General features: G+C 38.8%; 2 protein-coding genes across 2 annotated transcripts; both read left to right on the top strand.

The window, feature by feature from the left end:
• The first annotated feature begins 7274 nt into the window (after positions 1–7274).
• Positions 7275–12923, top strand: znf408 (zinc finger protein 408). The gene is made up of 5 exons (XM_052151734.1): positions 7275–7391; positions 8336–8547; positions 8775–8839; positions 9313–9581; positions 10279–12923. Coding segments are annotated over exons 1-5 (2433 nt in total). The 5' UTR covers positions 7275–7390; the 3' UTR covers positions 12165–12923.
• Positions 12924–13001: 78 nt separating this feature from the next.
• On the top strand, positions 13002–19296 carry f2 (coagulation factor II (thrombin)). Its single transcript, XM_052151743.1, has 14 exons — positions 13002–13243; positions 13421–13578; positions 14199–14223; positions 15102–15173; positions 15393–15498; positions 15661–15791; positions 16264–16575; positions 16763–16870; positions 16993–17119; positions 17241–17408; positions 17657–17830; positions 18530–18708; positions 18811–18881; positions 19033–19296. The coding sequence occupies exons 1-14, from the start codon at positions 13123–13125 to the stop codon at positions 19186–19188; spliced, it is 1908 nt and encodes a 635-aa protein (XP_052007703.1). The 5' UTR covers positions 13002–13122; the 3' UTR covers positions 19189–19296.
• Positions 19297–19513: the final 217 nt, after the last annotated feature.

Consider the following 19513-nt stretch of genomic DNA (forward strand, 5'->3'; position numbering starts at 1 on the left):
CGGGGGCTCCGTAGGATGGAATATGTCTGGAAGATACAAATTAGATTTTTTTATCACCTGTTATCCAAAGTAAATACAATAGTTTGTTAAAAGGGGCCTGTTGGCGAAAATGTGGAATAAATAAGGCTCATTATATTCCTATTCTATATGTGTGCTCTAAATTAAAAACATTTTGGAATTAAGTTGAGTAGACGGGTGTAAGAACTCCAAGTTCGGAGATGGAAGGGAGGAGACGGAGAGCAATGATGCAGTCAAGTAAGGCTCTTTATTTCTCTGCCTACAATACTCTGCATGCATTCTTCTCAGAGCTTTTCTCAGTTCAATCAGATCAGTGTCACACAAACTTTGTCAACATAAACTTCTCTGAGACTTCAGCTTCACCGTACATATAAATTTCAATATAAACTCTTCAGCTTCACAATAATCATTAATAAGACACGCCAGTCACTGGTCACTGGTCACTCGTGTTGTTCTCTCTCTCCCTCTCTGATGGTTGCGTGGCCATTTATATGCTGCTCTCCTCAAGCTCACTGGAATTAGAGACAGGTGTTAGACATAATTTATTTCAGGTGTAAGCGCCCTTACCGCTTTCTCTCTCTCTGGACAGACGCTTGACCACGCCCCCCGCTGCCACAACAGATTAATTTAATATTTAATTGCACAATAGAAGTAAAACCAGAAAAGTTGAGTAAACTTCCTGTGTCTTTAAGAAATAAAACACATTTCGAGTAATTAGAATAGCACATTTTAAACAGATCACAAAAATTGGCCCCACTTCTTATTAAACACCTCCAGGTTGCCTAGCCTTCTATCTGACATCTCCTCAAATACTGCCACCCTGCTCATCTCACGAGCCTACTTCCATCCCCTCAGAATGATCTGTCTACTGATCATAACACTGGCTAGGACCCAATTTCTTATGTATTTATCCCCTATATTATTGAACACCCGATCACCCAAAAGTCTGGAGCAAAATGTAATTTGAGTGCCAAATACGTCAATCATAAAACTCTGAACCCTCTTCTTGTATCTTAACACACCAACAAAAAACACGAGTTGTGTCCCCATCTTCTGACTGGCATCGCCATCTGGTGGGTGTGTCTTTAAGACCAAGCCTATACAATCTAGACGGGGTCCGATAGAATCAATGTCAAATCTTAAATTGCATAAGCCGTGCTCTTGCATCTCTAGATGAAAATGTGATGTTTTTTAGAATTCTAGCCCGCACTCCCTCCTCCAATACCAAGTTTAAATCATTCTCCCATAATCTCTTGAGAGAAGCTAAAGCTCCGTCCCCCAGACTCTGAATTAGCAGGGAGTAATACACTGATGCCTCATGGCCTTTTCCAAAAGCAGTAATCACCACTCCCAGAGTATCTTTAGGGGGGTGTATGCTACTCCCAAAAATAGTACAAAGCAGGTGGCACAGTTTAGTAAATATCTAAAGAATTGAGATCTGGGAATCCCAAAATGTTGAACCATATTTTAAAAGGATCTCAACACTCCAAATTTCATATAGGTCACTGAGCATATTAACCTCCCTCACAATACACTCTGTCCAGCAGAAAGGGGACTTAATACATAACTTTGTGTTCAGCTATATGCTCGAAACACTATGGACACTTTTGTCCATACAATGTGCAAATGCGAGATAACAGGGTGTAACTTAACTTCTCTGGTTAGTTTAATAGAAAGGCTTTGCAATGGCGAAATGGGGGCAAGTATGTCTTGTACAATACAAAACCAGGGAGGGGCTCACTCAGGTGGAAGTGACCAATGAGCCAAATGTCTGAGACCGAATGCATAAGAATAAAACAAAATCTTATGTAAGCCTAGCCCACCTTTGTCAATCAGCCTATGCAACTTACTGAAATGTAATCTGGGACGTTTACCATTCTAAATGAAGGACTTTGCTATGCTATAAAGTTGCTTGAAATAATAGAGAGGGACATCTACATGGAGAGATTGTAGCAGGTAGTTGAATTTTGGAATACAATTCATTTTAATAACATTAAGCTTCCCAATCATAGATAAATGTTCTGAAGCCCACCTGCCCACATTACTCGAAAATCTTATTATTAAAGGGTCAAACTCACAACTCACTAAATCACACAAATTTGCTGGGAATAAAATACCCAAATACTTAATACCCTGTTTGGGACACTGGAAGGCACACAGCTGAAAAGCTGTTAACAGGGAGTGCTCTGTCAGAGCCAAAGCTTCGAATTTAGACCAATTAACTCTGTATCCTAAGAACTAAGAAAAGGAATTAATCATTTTGTTGAGGCAAGGCATAAATCTAGTTGGGTCAGAGATGAATAATAAAATATCATCTGAGTAAAGCAAAAGCTTATGCGCCACACCTCCCACCACCACCCTTGGAAAATTATCCTCCTTTCTTATTGTGGTTACTAATGGTTCCAGGGCAAGACAGAACAATAATGGGGTAAGAGGGCAACCCTGCTGGATGGTAAATCCAAATATCCAGAGTAAATTAATGTGAATTTAATCCATTTGTTTGTACCGCTGCTACCGGGTGTCTATAAAGTAACTTAATCCATCCAATAAAAGTATTTCCGACCTCATACATTTCCAAAATCTTAAAAAGATAATCCTATTGTACCATATCTAATGCCTTTTCGGCGTCGAGTGAAATGACAGCGACTGGAGTCTGATCATTCTCCACTGGCCACATGATATTGATAAAATGCCTAATGTTCTCAGAATAGCCACGGCCCCGAATAAACCCCACCTGATCTATACGTATAAGAGATGTCATAACTTTACGGAATCGGTTAGCCAAAATTTTGGACAATATTTTAACGTCTAGATGGATCAGGGAAATGGGACGTGACTATATCAGACTGATCTGGGCTTATGTCATGGTTGGTGTAAGCTTTCCATTCTTTAATGATTCCATATTATATTCTAACAAAAGTGGAGCCAGTTCTGAAGCATAAGATCTAAAAAAATCAGCAACAAATCCACCTGGCCCCGGTGCCTTGCCTGTAGGCAAGGCCTTAATTACCTCACCAAGCACCTCCAAGGTTATCTCAGAATCAAGAGAATTTTTTTGCTCAGTCTTTAGTTTAGGAAGTTCTAAGGGTTCCACAAAGTTTATTATATCTTCATCAGTAGAAAAAGATGTGTAACTATAGAGATCAAGATAGAAATCTTTAAAAGCATTATTAATATCAATGGGGGAGGTAAATATTTCACCACCAGCAGATTTCACTGAGGGAATTGTAGAAAAAGACTCTTTCTGTTTTATATATCTAGCCAGATGTTTCCATGCCTTGTCCCCCAACTCAAAGTATGACTGTCTTGCCCTGAATAGCCAAAACACCATCTTCCACGACAAAAAAGTTTTATATCTGTATTTCAATCGGGTCAATTCTCTGAGGCCATTTTACAACATTCGGCTCTTCAGTTCTGCCTCGGCACTTTTAATATTCACTTCCAACTCTACAAGTTCTTGTGCTTTGGATTTTGTGGTGAATGAGGCATACTGTATGATCCGGGCCCTAAGAACTGCCATTAGTGCCTCCCAAGTCACACCCACAGAGGATACTGAGGACCAGTTGGCCTTCATATAGACATTGATTTCAGCCTTAAGCATTTGTTGGAATTCAGGATTTTTGCAAAAGGGACACATAAAAGCAACAACTATATGATTTATTTTTCTCCGTATGTGGCAACACATATAAACACACCAGGGCGTGATCTAAGACTACAATGTTTCCAATTGCGTAATCAACAACAGATGAAACGAGGGACTCAGAGAACAAAAACATCTATTCTAGAGTAAATATTATGGACTGTTAAAAAATTTTATAATCCCTACCAGATGGGTTCAAAAGTCTTAAAGTAACTGTAAGACCAAGATTTTTACACATCCTGTGAAGCATCACTGTAGCTCTAGGGGGCTTACACACTTTTGCTTCACAATGATCTGAAGGACTGAGTCCATCAAAAGATTAAAGTCTCCTCCCAATATTATATCACGAGGGGTGCCAGTGGCTTGCAACATCCCTTCAAGATCTATAAAAAAAGCCCTGATCATCAATGTTAGGTGCATAAATATTAGCCAAAGTGGCCCTACCACTCCAGGAGGAGTGTCCCCACGAGTCGCCGAGAACGCGGAGGGGCGTTCTGACCGCCGGGGGTCGTCAGTCTGACTCCGGTCAGCCTGGGGAGAAGCGGCTGTCATCTGGCTGAGAGGGTGGAGAAGTGATCGAGGACCATGCGATGGCTTATCGGAGAACCGGCGAGTAGGTTTTTTTATTTTTTATTATAATATATAATAGTTTAATAGAAAACTGAAGCAAAAGACAAACACACACGACGGACATCTCTCTCTCTCGTCGCACCACCTTCTGCCATCGGCCTTTATCCCTCTCGGAGGCTTAATTAGCCTGATAAGGGACCAGGTGTGTATAATCACAACCCGGCCCCGCCCTCCGCCCTGCCAGAGTTATGTATCATCTCCTGGGCTTAGACAAACTAAAAACAATCCTAAACCTCCTCTTCTGTCTTCATTGCAATCTCTCTTCCTCTTTTTAAAGCGATCAGGTTCCAACAAGATTCATGTAGCTTAAAGAGGCCCTATTATGCTTTTTGGGATTTTACATTGCCTGTAGTGTGTAATTGTAAGGAATTTTTAGGAGTACCACTTAAATATCAATTCAGGTCTGCATTCGCTGTTCTCGATCCGGATCCCCATGAGGAGAGAATGACACACACACACACCAGAGCATATCATATCATTCTCTTTATATACTGTATAGAGAGAGATTTACGGGCAGCCGTCTGACACCTTTGTGTGTATGTCTTTTTAGTTAAGTTCTTCATTAAAATATGATTTATATTGTCAAGCCGATTCTCGCCTCCTTTTTTCCATTAATCCCTTTACATAGGTTTAGCAGAATTATACAGTATGAGAATAATAATGTGATTCTTAATATTAAAGTATGTAAACCTATACTAGTAGACCCCCCAAATAAATCATGAACCTGTAAATTAGCATAATATGGGCTCTTTAACTGGTACAGCATTGCCCTATAATCCCAGGGAATACAGACGCTTAATTTCACTGTAAATTCCTTTGGATAAAAATTCCTGCCAAATAGACATTAACGCTGTCACAGCCGATGGCAGGATAATATTTATAATATAAACAACACTTCAGAATATTGCCAGATTAAGACCTCCATTACACCCAAGCTATTTTTACTTCTTTTTTTTTTTACCTTGTTGTGATCTTCCCCTAAAGCGTTTAAGAAGACATATCTCTCTAGCCTCATCTTGTACCAGAAAGTTAGTTGCAGTTAGGTTGGTCATCTGTCATCTAATTAGTGTTTCCAATCCTGACCTTCTTATTTTATGTACAGTTGGAGTTTACATACATCTTGGCCAAATACATTTAAACTCAGTTTTTCACAATTCCTGACATTTAATCATAGAAAACATTCCCTGTCTTAGGTCAGTTAGGATCACTACTTATTTTAAGAATGTGAAATGTCAGAATAATAAGAGAGAGAATTATTTTGGTAGCATTGCCTTTAAATTGTTTAACTTGGGTCAAACATTTTGGGTAGCCTTCCACAAGCTTCTCACAATAAGTTGCTGGAATTCTGACCCATTCTGAGTCAGGTTTGTAGGCTTCCTTGTTCACACATGCTTTTTCAGTTCTGCTGGATTGAGGTCAGGGCTTTGTGATGGCCACACCAGTACCTTGACTTTGTTGTCCTTAAGCAAAACTTTGGAGGTATGATTGGTGTGATAGTCTATTTGGAAGACTCATTTGTGACCGAGCTTTAATTTCCTGGCTGATGTCTTGAGATGTTACTTTAGTATATCCACATAATTTTCCTTCCTCATGATGTCATCTATTTTGTGAAGTTCACCATTTCCTCCTGCAGCAAAGCACCACCACAACATGATGCTGCCACCCCTTCATGATTGGGATGGTGTTCTTTGGCTTGCAAGCCAAACCCTTTTTCCTCCAAACATAACAAGGGTCATTATGGCCAAAACTATAATTTGCTAATATTAAATCTGTTAAGTGGTTAAAAATATTTGTTTTAATGACTTCAGCCTAAGTGTATGTAAACTTCAACTTCAACTGTACCAACACAGTCCCATCAGCTCAAGTACCCCTCACTGAAATCAAGTTATAATGTGGGTTGAAAACATACTCACAATGTAGATTCATCTCCCTTTAATTCATTTTTTTTTTTTGACAGTGAAGAAAGAAAGAAAGAAAAAAGAGTGAAAGAGAGAGAGAGAGAGAGAGAGAGAGAGAGAGAGAGAGAGAGAAATAGAGAAAGGAGAAAAAAGAAAGATCATTACAGTAAAAGCAAATGTTAAACCATGTTTAATCTAAAAGAAAATTAGTGACCCAGTCAAAACACAGATCTGAGTGTCACCAATAATTCACAAAAAATGTGTATAACTAACAAAATTAAAGAAGTATCATACAAAATACTGCATAGGATTTATTCAGCCAAATATTTCTAGCAAAGATTTCAACTGAACATTTCATATACCTGTGAAATCTATGAATAGGAGAAAGAAACAGTTATGCATGTGTTTTTTCCATTGTATTTGTGTAAAACATATATTGAGAGAAAATTGGGATGTGTGAAAATTATCAGTGTATTTTATTTTTTTTAAAATATATTTCTGATCGTAAAGAACAATAGTAGGTCTGCAGTTATTTATATATTTTACTATGAAAATAACATATAGACAAGAAAAAATGTACTCTTTGTAAACCAAATTTCCTAATTTGATAAAAGAATTTCAATAAATGTGTAAAAATTCCTGTAAAAAATAAAAAATAAAGCACTGACAACATTTAAAGTTATGAAGGAACTGCTATTTACTGTATGAAGAAGTATTATCTCTGGTAACGTTAGCAATGTTATTAATGTGACCATGTATAAATAACACATTGTATGTTCTTATGGCATTCAAATATAATAAAAATAAAAAACAGCCCACACAAGATACAACTTCAAATCCAGGTGGAGATGGATAAGAGCTGAAAACAAAGATGGGAATTTGCCGTTTTGAGTGTGATACTCGGCACATGAACCGTATAATTGTCATTAACATCTAATTTGACATACTTTTAAAAATCCACACGAGAGGACGTCTATTAAGAGATGGACTTCCGGTTGTGGTTTTACGCAGATTTCACCCACCTCTATCATTTGCAGAGGGGAATGTTCAAGTCAAAGCTGTTTTTAGGGGGAACAGTTACGCAGTAACAACTACCCAACTTCCGGCGGATTCTTCTTTGGCTGGAAGACGATAATTTTCCCGGAGTTTTGGATGGATAAACAAGACCGTGGAGTGGCCAAAACGCCGAGGAAATATAGCCCTGAGTTGGTTGATTTTGTTCCCTCCTGCTTGTGTTTTGAACGTTCAAATAAACGATCAGTTAACTTAGATAACACTGTTAGTTAACGCTATGTCATACTGTGCTAATGCAAAAGATAAACACCCGATCAATGCACAACAAAAAGCATAATTTAACAGTAAATCTATAGGACCTGACCTCTCATTCACTCCATAATGTTCAACGTAATTAACGAAAGACATCAAACTGCCTTAGGCAACAATATTCGAGCTATATGTCATTTTTGTTTCATCTGTTAGCACACTATGCTGTGCACCAAAACGACTTGATCGATGACACAATGTAATGTGCACAATGCTGCTGTTGACCAGTTTACTCGGTTTACCTTTGTAGACTGACTGACTAAATTAACACGTGGAAATAACCCCAAGTATTACATACTAATACGAATACAAAAGTAATAATTTTGTTGGACTGCATTATTCTTTACTGTTACACATGGCCGTACCTAGACGGGGTGAAAGGTGGTAACGATTCTAGGGGCCCAGATATTCAAGGGGCCCCACACCAAATTCTAAACTGTATTGTTTAATAGGAAAGGGGCCTAGAGTAATATACAGTCTGGGGGGCCAGATGACCTTGCTTCGGCCCTGCTGTTACATTTATTTGCATAAATCCACGTTTTGCACTATTCATTTCTGCATTCCAACGAAATATCTATTACTGTAAACAATTATATATTCGTTTTGTTTTTAGCTTAGTATTTTTTTATTATACAAGTTACCTTGGTTTCATTGCAGTACCAGTAATGGATGCTATATACATTTTTGTAAGGGATGCCCATCCACCCTTGCATTAAGTGGTGTCAGGTTAGTCACATGTGAGCTGAATGTGAAGCATTTGCTTCATTGCCTGAGCTACAGCTTTGTCAAATACCATCTGTTCTCATTGTAGTGTGCTGTTTTCTAGTGGATTCATGCATGAGGGATGAAGACTCTGGGAACATGAGAGATTCAATCCACAGTGTGCTGCAATCAGTGCCACTAGGGCTGACCCTGGGCCCCTCTCTGGCCAAAGATGGACAGCTGGGTCTGTGGTGTGTTGGGCGAGTATTAGAGAAAGACACTCTTCTTGGTCTGGAGAACCCTGACAAAATGCTCAGGCAGGAAAAGTCTGAGGAGGTAAGCTAAATAAGTGTTTACTAAACAGTTTTCAAATGTACTGCACAGTCTTAGTTACTATTGCAGCAACATAGTGTTTACCTGTGCCTCTCACCTGACACTGCACATATTGTTTAGAACCACTACAGCCATTTTTAGTGTTAACTGACTTGTTGTTATTTTGTATAACTGTGATGAGTAATATCTGAGCTCCATGTAAAATGTAAATATGTGTTCTTATTCTCAAGGGATTGCAAAACACATGCCAAAATGTGTTTAAAGGACAAATATCAGATGAAATGTACTGGATGAGGTACAGTATGATTTAATTAGCATTAAAGTTTGGTAATTTGCATATTGTCAATAATTGTTTTTATTCTTAAAATGTGCATTTTAAGACATGGTTTAGACATTACAATATCAGACTTATTAATTTGCTATCAAAGTACTTTTGTTAAAGGATCCTAAGTTTTTTGTTGGAAAAGTTTAGCTTTGTGATGAAGAAACCAACTAAACCCTTAGTGTTATTAGCTTGATCAAGCTTCTTTCATTGTTTACAATGCCTATGGAGCTTTTGTAACTGGTCCTACTCGACCCGCTCCGAGCGGGATTTGATCCGGCGTCTCCGGCATGGGAGGTGGGTGTGCTAACGAGCAGGCTAAGGGCTACAGCCTTTAGCATCAGTGGCTAGTGTGCCTCTTGAGGCCAGGGGAGTGAAGTTTACAGACTGCACAGCTTCCTACCAGCTGGCTACTTTTACACTTTATCTTTCTCATGCTTCCAAAGGTTTGCCTGCAGGGCTCAGAGTGAGGAAGAGAGGAATGTCAGTGTGTATGAGGTGGATGGAAGGCTATGCCTCAGGGTCTGTCAGGACATTGCACCAGGTAAAGAACTGCTTCTATGGGGATATCAACAAGAAGCCTCACTTGAGCTTGTTGATAAGGAAGAAGAAACAACAGCCATACAAGTAAAAGCCTGTGAACACGGTACACCCAGCACAGAGCAAGAGGAGCCTTTGGAGTCCATCCCGTTAGTTCAACTTTCAGGCTGTGCAGGTAAGTTAATATATAGGGCCCTATTATATCGTTAGTACCTAGTACCGATATGCCTTAAGTCATAAGCGCAAAGTCAATGGACATGGCCATGAAGTTTTGCTATTTTCGTGCAAGCATGCGCTAAGTCTAGGCGCAAGTGGGTCTGGTGAAATTCCGCGCAAAAGGCACCAATCGGGTCAAGTGGTTCTTGACAGGATTTGTATTTATGCTCCATTATGTTATAGAGAATGTAAGTGTTATTAACAATTTTCTTATACTGCCACAAAAATCATGGATAGTATCAACAATGATTGTATCAGATTATGTCATATATCTCATAATATTTTGTTTCATAAAAAGGCTGTTGTCAGGAACATACTGTAATTTGATGTCCACCATATTTTCAGAGTTTGACATGAACTTTAATAGCACCTGCTGGTGGAATCTCCAAACTGCAAATGCAGGAACTGAATTTGGACATGGTATTGAAATGTTGAATTTTTCTCAGGAAAATCGCAAATTGTGCTTTGCGTCACTTCACTTCATTACAATACAATACACCCACAGTTTGCATGCACACACCCACAGATATTGCAAACATTCCCAACCACACCCACTTGCGCTTTGCACGCTTCCAAAAATCCATAATATTTATGCTGTGTTAGAAAAGGTCCATCATATTACACATTAATATATGTAATGTTATGTTCTCTGACAGATCCAGTTCTGAGTGGTTTAGAACAGAATGCAGAGACAGATGTCTCACAAGAGGGACCAAAACCTCCGATTCAGAGGAAACCTAAAATTATGGAGAAAAGAAATGTGCTGGACTGTGCCCTGGAGCAGAATGGTGCAGATGAGGCATGTAGGGAGAGTGAAGCTGAGCAGACTGAGGAGCTTACTCACGGCATCAGTGTGACTAAATCACAGGCCCTGAATTCATCAGAACAGCTAAAGCCAGAGAGAAGCCAGAGAGCCAGCTTTCGCCTTGCAGCTAAACCTCGAAAAGTGCATGCCACAGCCAACCGTATCAACAAGCGACAAGATCTAACGAACATGTCAGTCCAAAGCAGCACAAAAAAGCTCTTAAATGTAGCTGAGACGAGTACTGGCAAAAGACAAGTGAGTAACAATTCTTCAATGAACAAAGACAACACAATGCAAAAAGAGTGTGCAAACGTGGAGCCCAGCAAAAGCCAACATAAGCAGAAGTCTCAAGATCTTCCTCATTTTAACATACGAGAGAGGAAGTACAAATGTGACCAGTGTGACAAGAGCTTCTTTCAGCTGTGCCATCTGAAGAAACACAAATTTACACACCAAGATCAGAAGCCGTATATGTGCACAGAGTGCGGTAAACACTACAGTTCACAGGAAAGCTTCCAAGCCCACCTGCTAATGCACCGTGGTCAGAGGCCCTTCAAATGCCAACACTGTGACAAAAGCTATGGCTTGAAACGTGATCTCAAGGAGCACCAGGTGCTCCACACAGGTGAGAAAAAATTTGTCTGTGACATCTGCGGAAAAGCTTTTGCCCGTCGACCCTCACTACGCGTCCACAGAGAAGTCCATCGGGCCAAAGAGCCTGACTACCAGGCTTCTAAGATCAAGTGCCCGGAGTGCAATAAAGAACTAGCTAATTCTGGCTCTTTGAGGAACCATATGCGTCTACACACTGGCGAACGGCCCTATGTCTGCCAGCATTGCAACAAGAGCTTTCGTCAACGTGGCAATCTGCTGGGACATATGCGCATTCATACCGGAGAGAAACCCTACAAGTGCAATCACTGTGACCAACACTTTTCTCAAGGACCTGAACTGCGCAGGCATCTGATTTCACACACAGGCGAGGTGTATCTGTGTCCTGTGTGTGGTAAGGCTTTACGGGACCCTCACACACTACGGGCCCACGAACGTCTGCACACAGGAGACAGGCCCTTTAAATGTGAACAATGTGGGAAAGGGTACACAATGGCGACCAAGCTACGGCGCCACTTAAAATCTCACCTGGGGGAGAAGCCACACGAGTGCCAGGTGTGCGGAGCCAAATACACAATGATGCAGAGTCTACAGCGGCATCTCCATTCACACAAACAACAATCAGACTCTGGTCATGGATTGCCAATACGAGGTCGACCCAAAAGGTCAAGCCGTAAAGCAGGGGATGAGGCAGGAAATAGTGACTGCATCAGATTTGAAGATGGACAGGCTGTGACATACGTTCAAACTCCTGAGGACTTCACAATGTTGTCACACCCAAACAATGTAATTTTGGACTCTGGACCATTCCACCATGGCACAATTGTTTTGGAAAAAGGAGTGGAGAATACTATTGAACGAATTGAACTCAGTCAGGAGGTTATTGAGATTATGGTCTCAGATAGCAATACTAGGTGTATAGTAGTCCAGGAACAGCCTTCTGATGTCAGATGTATAGAGGAAATGGAAGCTAATGCCCAGTGTATTGTTATGCAAGAACATGATGCCAGCACCAACTGTATAGTACTTCCAGAACAGGATGCAAATAATTGTTTGGTCATATTAGAAGATCAGGATGGTCTAAGCTCAGTGGTGGAGACTGTAGAAATAGAGACAGAAGTGTAACATTATTGTTTCAATTTTAAATATAGCAAAAGCGTGTCTATCCCCATTAAGTCTTAATCCAAAGGAAAAACAACATAAGACTCAAACAGTAATTTTACACTTTTGTAAATTAAATGTATCAGCTCTGTTGAATTAAAGGCTTGCTGTTCTTTCATTTATTTTCAGGACGGTTTGCAGTAGATATCAGTAAATATTGACTCCTGTGTGCAATGGACCTTGTTTCATCACTGTTTATACAGACATTGTACACGTACATCTGCAAAAACAAAGCTAAAAATGAGCTCATTTAAGAGTGAATTCCATGATTTATAAAATGTCATCTATTTTGTTGAAGAAATTATCACATCCTTCACAAGCTGTTATCATGATTTGCTATGCGTGTTCTTTTTAAGTATATAAATTCATAACAAAAGGCAGTTAGAGCAAGGTTAAACTAATGATATCCAGAGCTCTAATTCGGCTCTACAGCTACATTCTGTAGATAAGTTCATTATTTTATGATGTAAACCATTTTATTTCATAGACAGGACTCTGTTTATTGGTAAACCAGCAATACATTAATATAAAAAAATAAAAAAATAAAACATATTTAGGCTACTTGTTGTGAAGGACAAATCACTGCATAGAATATTTAAACACTTCAAAACAGGTTTATAGATTTCAGCTAAATGGAGTGTGTTCTCAAATAAATAATGACTTGCTTTGGAGATATAAAGCTGTCATGTAATCACCTTGTTTATATGACATGTATCTATGATTCCTGTTCTTCAGACAGAAAAGTATGTTTCACAGTGATATAGAAGTGATCTGAAACAGAATACAGGGTCAGTATTGAGTGATATCATAAAGGGTTCAGACACTTTGTTCTCTTTGAACTCTGGTAGTTCAATATTAACCTGGCAACTGCAGTAACTGCAGCTGTGGCCTTTCTGACTGAGTGGGTGATTACATCAATAAGATGCTCCATTTCTTTTCAGATTTACAGATTCAGTCATCCTCAAGAATGGGAGCAAAACCAGCACCTCTCGTCTTCTTTCTACTTCTCGGACAAGTTATCCAGCTCACATTGTGTTATGACGGTAAGATTTTAATTTTTTTTAAATGATGTAATACAGAAATTTACAGCGATTTTGAAACTTTAGATGTCTCATCCTTTTGGCCTAGAATAAATGTTTTCACTTACAATACATATAGTTGTGTAGTGTATGAATTCAGACCAGTTTTTATATGATAAGCACTGGCTTTTTATGCTTCAGTGTTCATTGAAGATAAGGAAGCCTCTCAGATCATTCGGGCAAAGAGGGCTAACACCATTTTTGAGGAGTTAAAACCAGGAAATCTGGAGAGAGAGTGTGTGGAAGAGATTTGTGATCATGAAGAAGCTCGAGAGGTGTTCGAGAAACCTGATAAAACGGTGAGCAGTACAATCTGGGTAATGGACACTGTGTACAGTACTGTGCAAAAGTTTTAGGCACTTGTGAAAAATGTAGCATAGTGAGGATATCTTCAAAAATAATGCCATAAATAGTTTTAATTTATCACTGAATGTCATACAAAGTCCAGTAAACTTAAAAAATCTAAATCAATATTTGGTGTGACCACCTTTGTCCTTAAAACAGCACCAATTCTGCAACGTACACCTGGACACAGTTTCTTGGTTGTTGGCAGATAGGATGTACCAAGCTTCTTGGAGAATTCGCCACCGTTCTTTTTTCTATTTAGTCTGTCTCAATTGCTTCGGTATCTTTATGTAATCTCAGACTGACACGATGTTCAGTGGGGGGCTTTGTGGGTGCAATGCCATCTGTTGCAGAGCGCCCTGTTTGTCTATTGTAATTTTTTCAATTTGCAAAAGTAATGTTTGGGAGTCTAAAATATATTTTTTCTTTTAACACTTTAAAGCTGAAGATAAAAATAACCATCTTAAGACAAATGTATATATTATATAATATATTTTTATTTGAAAATGTTGTATAGCCTTATCATTGGGGAAGTAATTTGATAAATAAATTCCTTTCTTCCATTTCATCACAGAAAACATTTTGGGAGAGATATTTAGGTAAGAATTTACATCAATTTACAAGTTAACAGTGACTGCATTTTGTGTAAACTATTTCTGTTGAACCAGGGTCAAAGTGCATTGTCACTGGCCTTTCCATGTTTGATATACACTCATGTAGCACTTTATTAGGAACACCTGCACACCTGCTTATTCATGTGAACAGTCAATCATGTGGAAGCAATCCAATGCATAAAATCATATGTGTCAGGAGCTAATGTTCACATCAACCATCAGAATGGGGAAAAATGTGATCTCAGTGATTTTGAGCATGGCATAATTTCTGTGACTGTTGATCTCCTGGGATTTTCATGAAGAAAAGTCTCTAGATTTTTCTCAGAATGGTGCCAAAAACCAAAAACATCCAGCTAGCGGCAGTTTTGTGGATCGAAACATCTTGAGAGATGAGAGAGGTCAACAGAGAATGGCCAGACTGGTTTGAGCTGACAGAAAGGCTACAGTAACTCCGATAACCACTCTGTACAATTGTATTGAGCAGAATAACATCTCAGAATGCACAACACATCGAACCTTGAGGCGGATGGGCTACAACAGCAGGAGACCACGTCGAGCCCTTTATTAGGACCATAGTGTTCTTAATAAAGTGCTCAGTGAGTGTAAAATTTAAGTCTTTCTAAAAATTACAATTCTGTTATCAGTTACTCACTGTCTTGTTCCAAATATGGCTTTCTTTTTTTCATTGGATTACAAAAGGTGATGTTAGGCAGAATGACAGCCTCAGTCTTTATTCACTTGCATTGTATGGAGGGGAGAAAAAAAGATGCAATGAAAGTGAAACATCTCCTTTGTGTTCCATAGAAGAAAGTCCTACAGATACATTATGAAAATATATTGTATTTTTCCTCTTGTTTCCACAGACTGCGATGGACCAAAATTACCCAGAACACCAGCAAATATCAAAATATTGAAAAGATGTGTGGAAACAGATGGTAATGAGTGATATCAATATAATGACGGTGTTCTTTTTTTTATATTTTACTGCACCTGAATCAAGGTCCTATACATTTGCTGAGATACGTAATTTGTCAGTTAAATTGAAATGGGTACTTCTTGTAACACATAGACATTCGTGGTAAAACTGAGTGATTGATTATGCACTCATTTGTGTTCTGTGAAATAACCCTGTTAATTGGATATGTGGTTGACAGGTCACTGCTATTTACATATTGGTGAAAACTACAAAGGAAGTGTGTCTGTTACCAAATCTGGAAGGACATGCCAGTTCTGGAGAAGCAACTTCCCCCACAGGATCCAGTATGTACTCATGCACTCTTAAAACCACAAGAGACCACCAATTAGTCAAGGACTGTCATCTTTCAGTATTGGCTGATGACAAAACCGTTTAAGATGTTGATTGATTTCTGAAAACAAAAATGTTTTTAAAGAAATTGTGTCCCGGTCCTTTTCCTCCTCTAGTGAATTTAATGTCACACAGCTTCAGCTACCAGACAACCATTGCAGAAACCCAGATAAGAGCAGCGGTGGCCCTTGGTGTTTTACAAGAGACCCGACGGTCAGGAGAGAGTTCTGCAGTGTGCCAAAATGTGGTAAAGAAAATCAGACTTCAGACTAAAACATTAAAGTAAGGCGTAGTGTGGCACAGTGGGTAAGCTCAGTGCTGGCAACTGGAAGCCCTGCAAGGAGTCATGCCTTTGAGCAAGGCAATTAACTCAAGGTTCTTCCAGAGATCTGTCCCTATTATAAGCGTACTGGAAGTAATTTTGGATGAAAGCTTGTGCTACATTTATTGAAACTGTGTATTGAGGGCACATTTTTTGTTCAATTACAGTAGTCAAAAGCAAGAACATGTTTAGTTTTATATGTCAATTCTATTTAGTTCCTCTTTGATAATGAAGGGTTCATGAAAACCAGGGGTATAGAGGGGTTTAGTAATTAAAAATTAACAAAGATTCAGACTCAAAGGCATTCAATCTTTTCCCACATGCCTTTCCTCAAATTTTTTTATCTAATATTTATGACAGACCACCAGTCTTGATCATCTCAGTGTTGTCTCCTCAGGTGAGACTGTTGTCCCCCCTCCGCAACCTCCGACATTGAAACATGAAGAGCATTATGGTAAGAGTAACTGTCTGTTAGGAAATGGGGAGACCTATACCGGGGTTCTGTCTGTGACTCTCGGAGGTCATACCTGCCTGCAGTGGAGCGCAGCAGAAGTGCAAGCCTTGACTAAGGGGAAAGAATTTCTGTCTGAAGTTCAGCTGGTAAAAAACCACTGTAGAAACCCAGATGGAGATATGGAGGGACCCTGGTGCTATGTAAAGGAAGCAGGTGGAAACATTACCATTGATTACTGTGACTTAGAGTTGTGTGGTTAGTATTGCCTTCTCCCTCTCACTTTCAAACTTATACAACAAAAAAATATTGCTTTGGTTAAAAATAATTTGCAGAGGTTAAACTTTAAAACAGGAATGATTATGCACTAAATTTTACAAGTGAATCACACATAAACCATACATACACCACTGAACATCAATCTATCTTTGTCATTCACTCTCAGATGCCCCTCTGGACAAGTTTACAGAGGAAGAGGCTGGACGAGAGAGAACAACTTATGACAAAAAGAAGACTTTCTTTAACCCCCGCAGCTTTGGAAATGGAGAACAAGGTGAGAGACTGGCTGATTCAATACCCACACCCTCTGTTTCTTTGTGAATGTTATCGCCGGAAGAGGTTTGATCTCTTGGATAATCAACTGATAGTAACGTGGATGACATTGTCCTTTGCCAGAGTGTGGAGAGCGACCCTTATTTGAAAAGATCAGCAAAGAGGATAAGAACGAGAAGGAGCTACTGACGTCATACACTGGAGGCAGAATAGTGGGAGGAGAGGAGGCTGAAGTAGCCAGTGCTCCATGGTTAATATCACCAGCAAAATTTAAAGGAGATTTCTTATTAACAGCAGTGGCTGTTTTTGAACACTTACACTGCCGACAGCTAATGCTGTGGTTTGTATGTTGTGTTTGATGTCATTTGCAGGCAAGTGATGTTGTATAAGCGTAGTCCTCAGGAGCTGCTGTGTGGAGCCAGTCTGATCAGTGATGAATGGATTCTGACTGCAGCCCACTGCATTCTCTACCCACCTTGGAACAAGAACTTTACTATCAATGATATTCTTATCCGTCTTGGAAAACACTCTCGTACCAAGTGAGCCTTCAAAATTCCTTGAAGACCAATTAAATGCTCAGTGCATGCTACATGCCCACATGTGTTTCCTTAAATGCCAGTGATGCTAAGCCAACAAGCACATACTATTCTAAGGCATCTAAATGGAAATGAGAACAGTGTTGAATCTGTGAAAAATACATCTTACAACTAGTAACTTTCTAAATTAACACATTTTAGTTCACTATAGGTTAGACTGTTTTAAAAACCTTTCCTGTTTTCTGATCAAGGTATGAGAGGGGCACAGAGAAGATTGTGGCCATTGATGAGATAATTGTACACCCTAAATATAACTGGAAGGAAAACCTGAACCGAGACATTGCTCTTCTGCATTTGAAGAAGCCTGTAACCTTTACTAATGAGATCCACCCTGTCTGTCTGCCCACCAAGAATATTGCAAAGAAGTAAGAAAATGACAGTTTAATGTCTCATAAATGTCAACCTTGTGTATTCACACCAAAAAGATTCTAATATCTTGAAGGGTTTATTTTATGTATTTGTTTACCATTATTTATGAGTGGTAAATCTTAATAAAATTGACACATACAGCACAACAGGTTTGTTTCAGTAATATAGGCCAGGGCTAATTATCATTATCCTCTTGTAAGAGAACCCCTTCTTAAAATATAAAAGCAGCTATACTTTATATTATCGTGCATAAAGATCCATTTATATTGAGTTGGAAAATTTGTGTGATTTTTTTTTTTGTGTGATTATTATTATTTATTTATTTATATATAAATATTTTGTGAAATTACATTTTATTTTGTCATTGTACTAAACCAAATTAACAAATTAAATTAAAGCATTACCTGGAAAATATTTACTTTGTGTTTAATTGACAGCATATTTTTTATACCCACTATTAGAAAAATGTTAGATGGGACTTTTCCATATTTTTTTGTATAGCACTTTTCTCAATACATACTGTTCCAAAATAAAAATTGTATTCCATAAAATTTAACAGTTAATTAATATGTGTGAAACATATTTAGATTAATATACTTGGACACCACTGTGAAAAACTCAAATATACAGTTGGCTATGTACACTCATAATAAAATGAGTGTGTGATTGACAAATAAATTTTTTTCTTTCTGTAGTTTGATGTTTGCAGGCTATAAGGGCCGTGTGACTGGTTGGGGGAACCTCAGGGAATCATGGACCTCAAACCCAGCAAACCTTCCAGTAGTGCTGCAACAGATTCACTTGCCTATTGTGGATCAGAATACCTGCCGCAATTCCACCTCTGTCATTATCACTGACAACATGTTCTGTGCTGGTAAGATCACATCAGCTTCTTTATGATCTTTAGGCCCTAGACAATTCTGGTGTCCAGAAATTGGTCAGAACTCAGCTTTGTTCATCTTCGTTCATTTTATAGGTTATATGCCAGATGAAAACAAAAGAGGTGATGCATGTGAGGGAGACAGTGGAGGGCCTTTTGTGATGAAGGTATATAAAACCCCAAAACTATTATTTTTTTCTATCCTCAACAAATTTACTCGCATATGCTTAGCATATAGACTAACCTTTGAACATTTGTTGTTGGATTTGCACCTAAATTCAAACATCTTGTTGTTTTGATGTCTGTCCATGCCCTCAGAGCCCTACAGACAAACGCTGGTATCAAATTGGCATTGTGTCATGGGGTGAAGGGTGTGACCGTGATGGCAAATATGGATTCTACACACACCTCTTCCGTATGCGCCGCTGGATGAGAAAAGTTATTGATAAAACAGGCTCTGCAGATGAAGAGTGATCAACCAACCTTTGACAAAATACCTTTGCCAAATGAGAACAAAATATTTTGGTCAAATTTGGTAAAACCTAAAAATGGATGAATAAATCTGAATTCTTTGTATGCCGATTCCAGTGTGAGAGCATGCTGTTTCTGTGTACTGACTGAGGCTGAGAATTGAAAGGCCTCAGAATTGTAAATCCTCTATTTTTATAAAGAAACAAGTGTAATTCTGGCTTTGGGATAATCAAAATTAAACATCAACTTCTTTTGCCATATAGAAATAAACAAGGCACAGTGAAGAGTAAATGACTGATCACATAGAGCTCAAAATGTTTGGGAGGAT

The sequence above is a fragment of the Xyrauchen texanus genome, chromosome 2 (assembly GCF_025860055.1).
Source record: "Xyrauchen texanus isolate HMW12.3.18 chromosome 2, RBS_HiC_50CHRs, whole genome shotgun sequence".
Lineage (NCBI taxonomy): Eukaryota > Metazoa > Chordata > Actinopteri > Cypriniformes > Catostomidae > Xyrauchen > Xyrauchen texanus.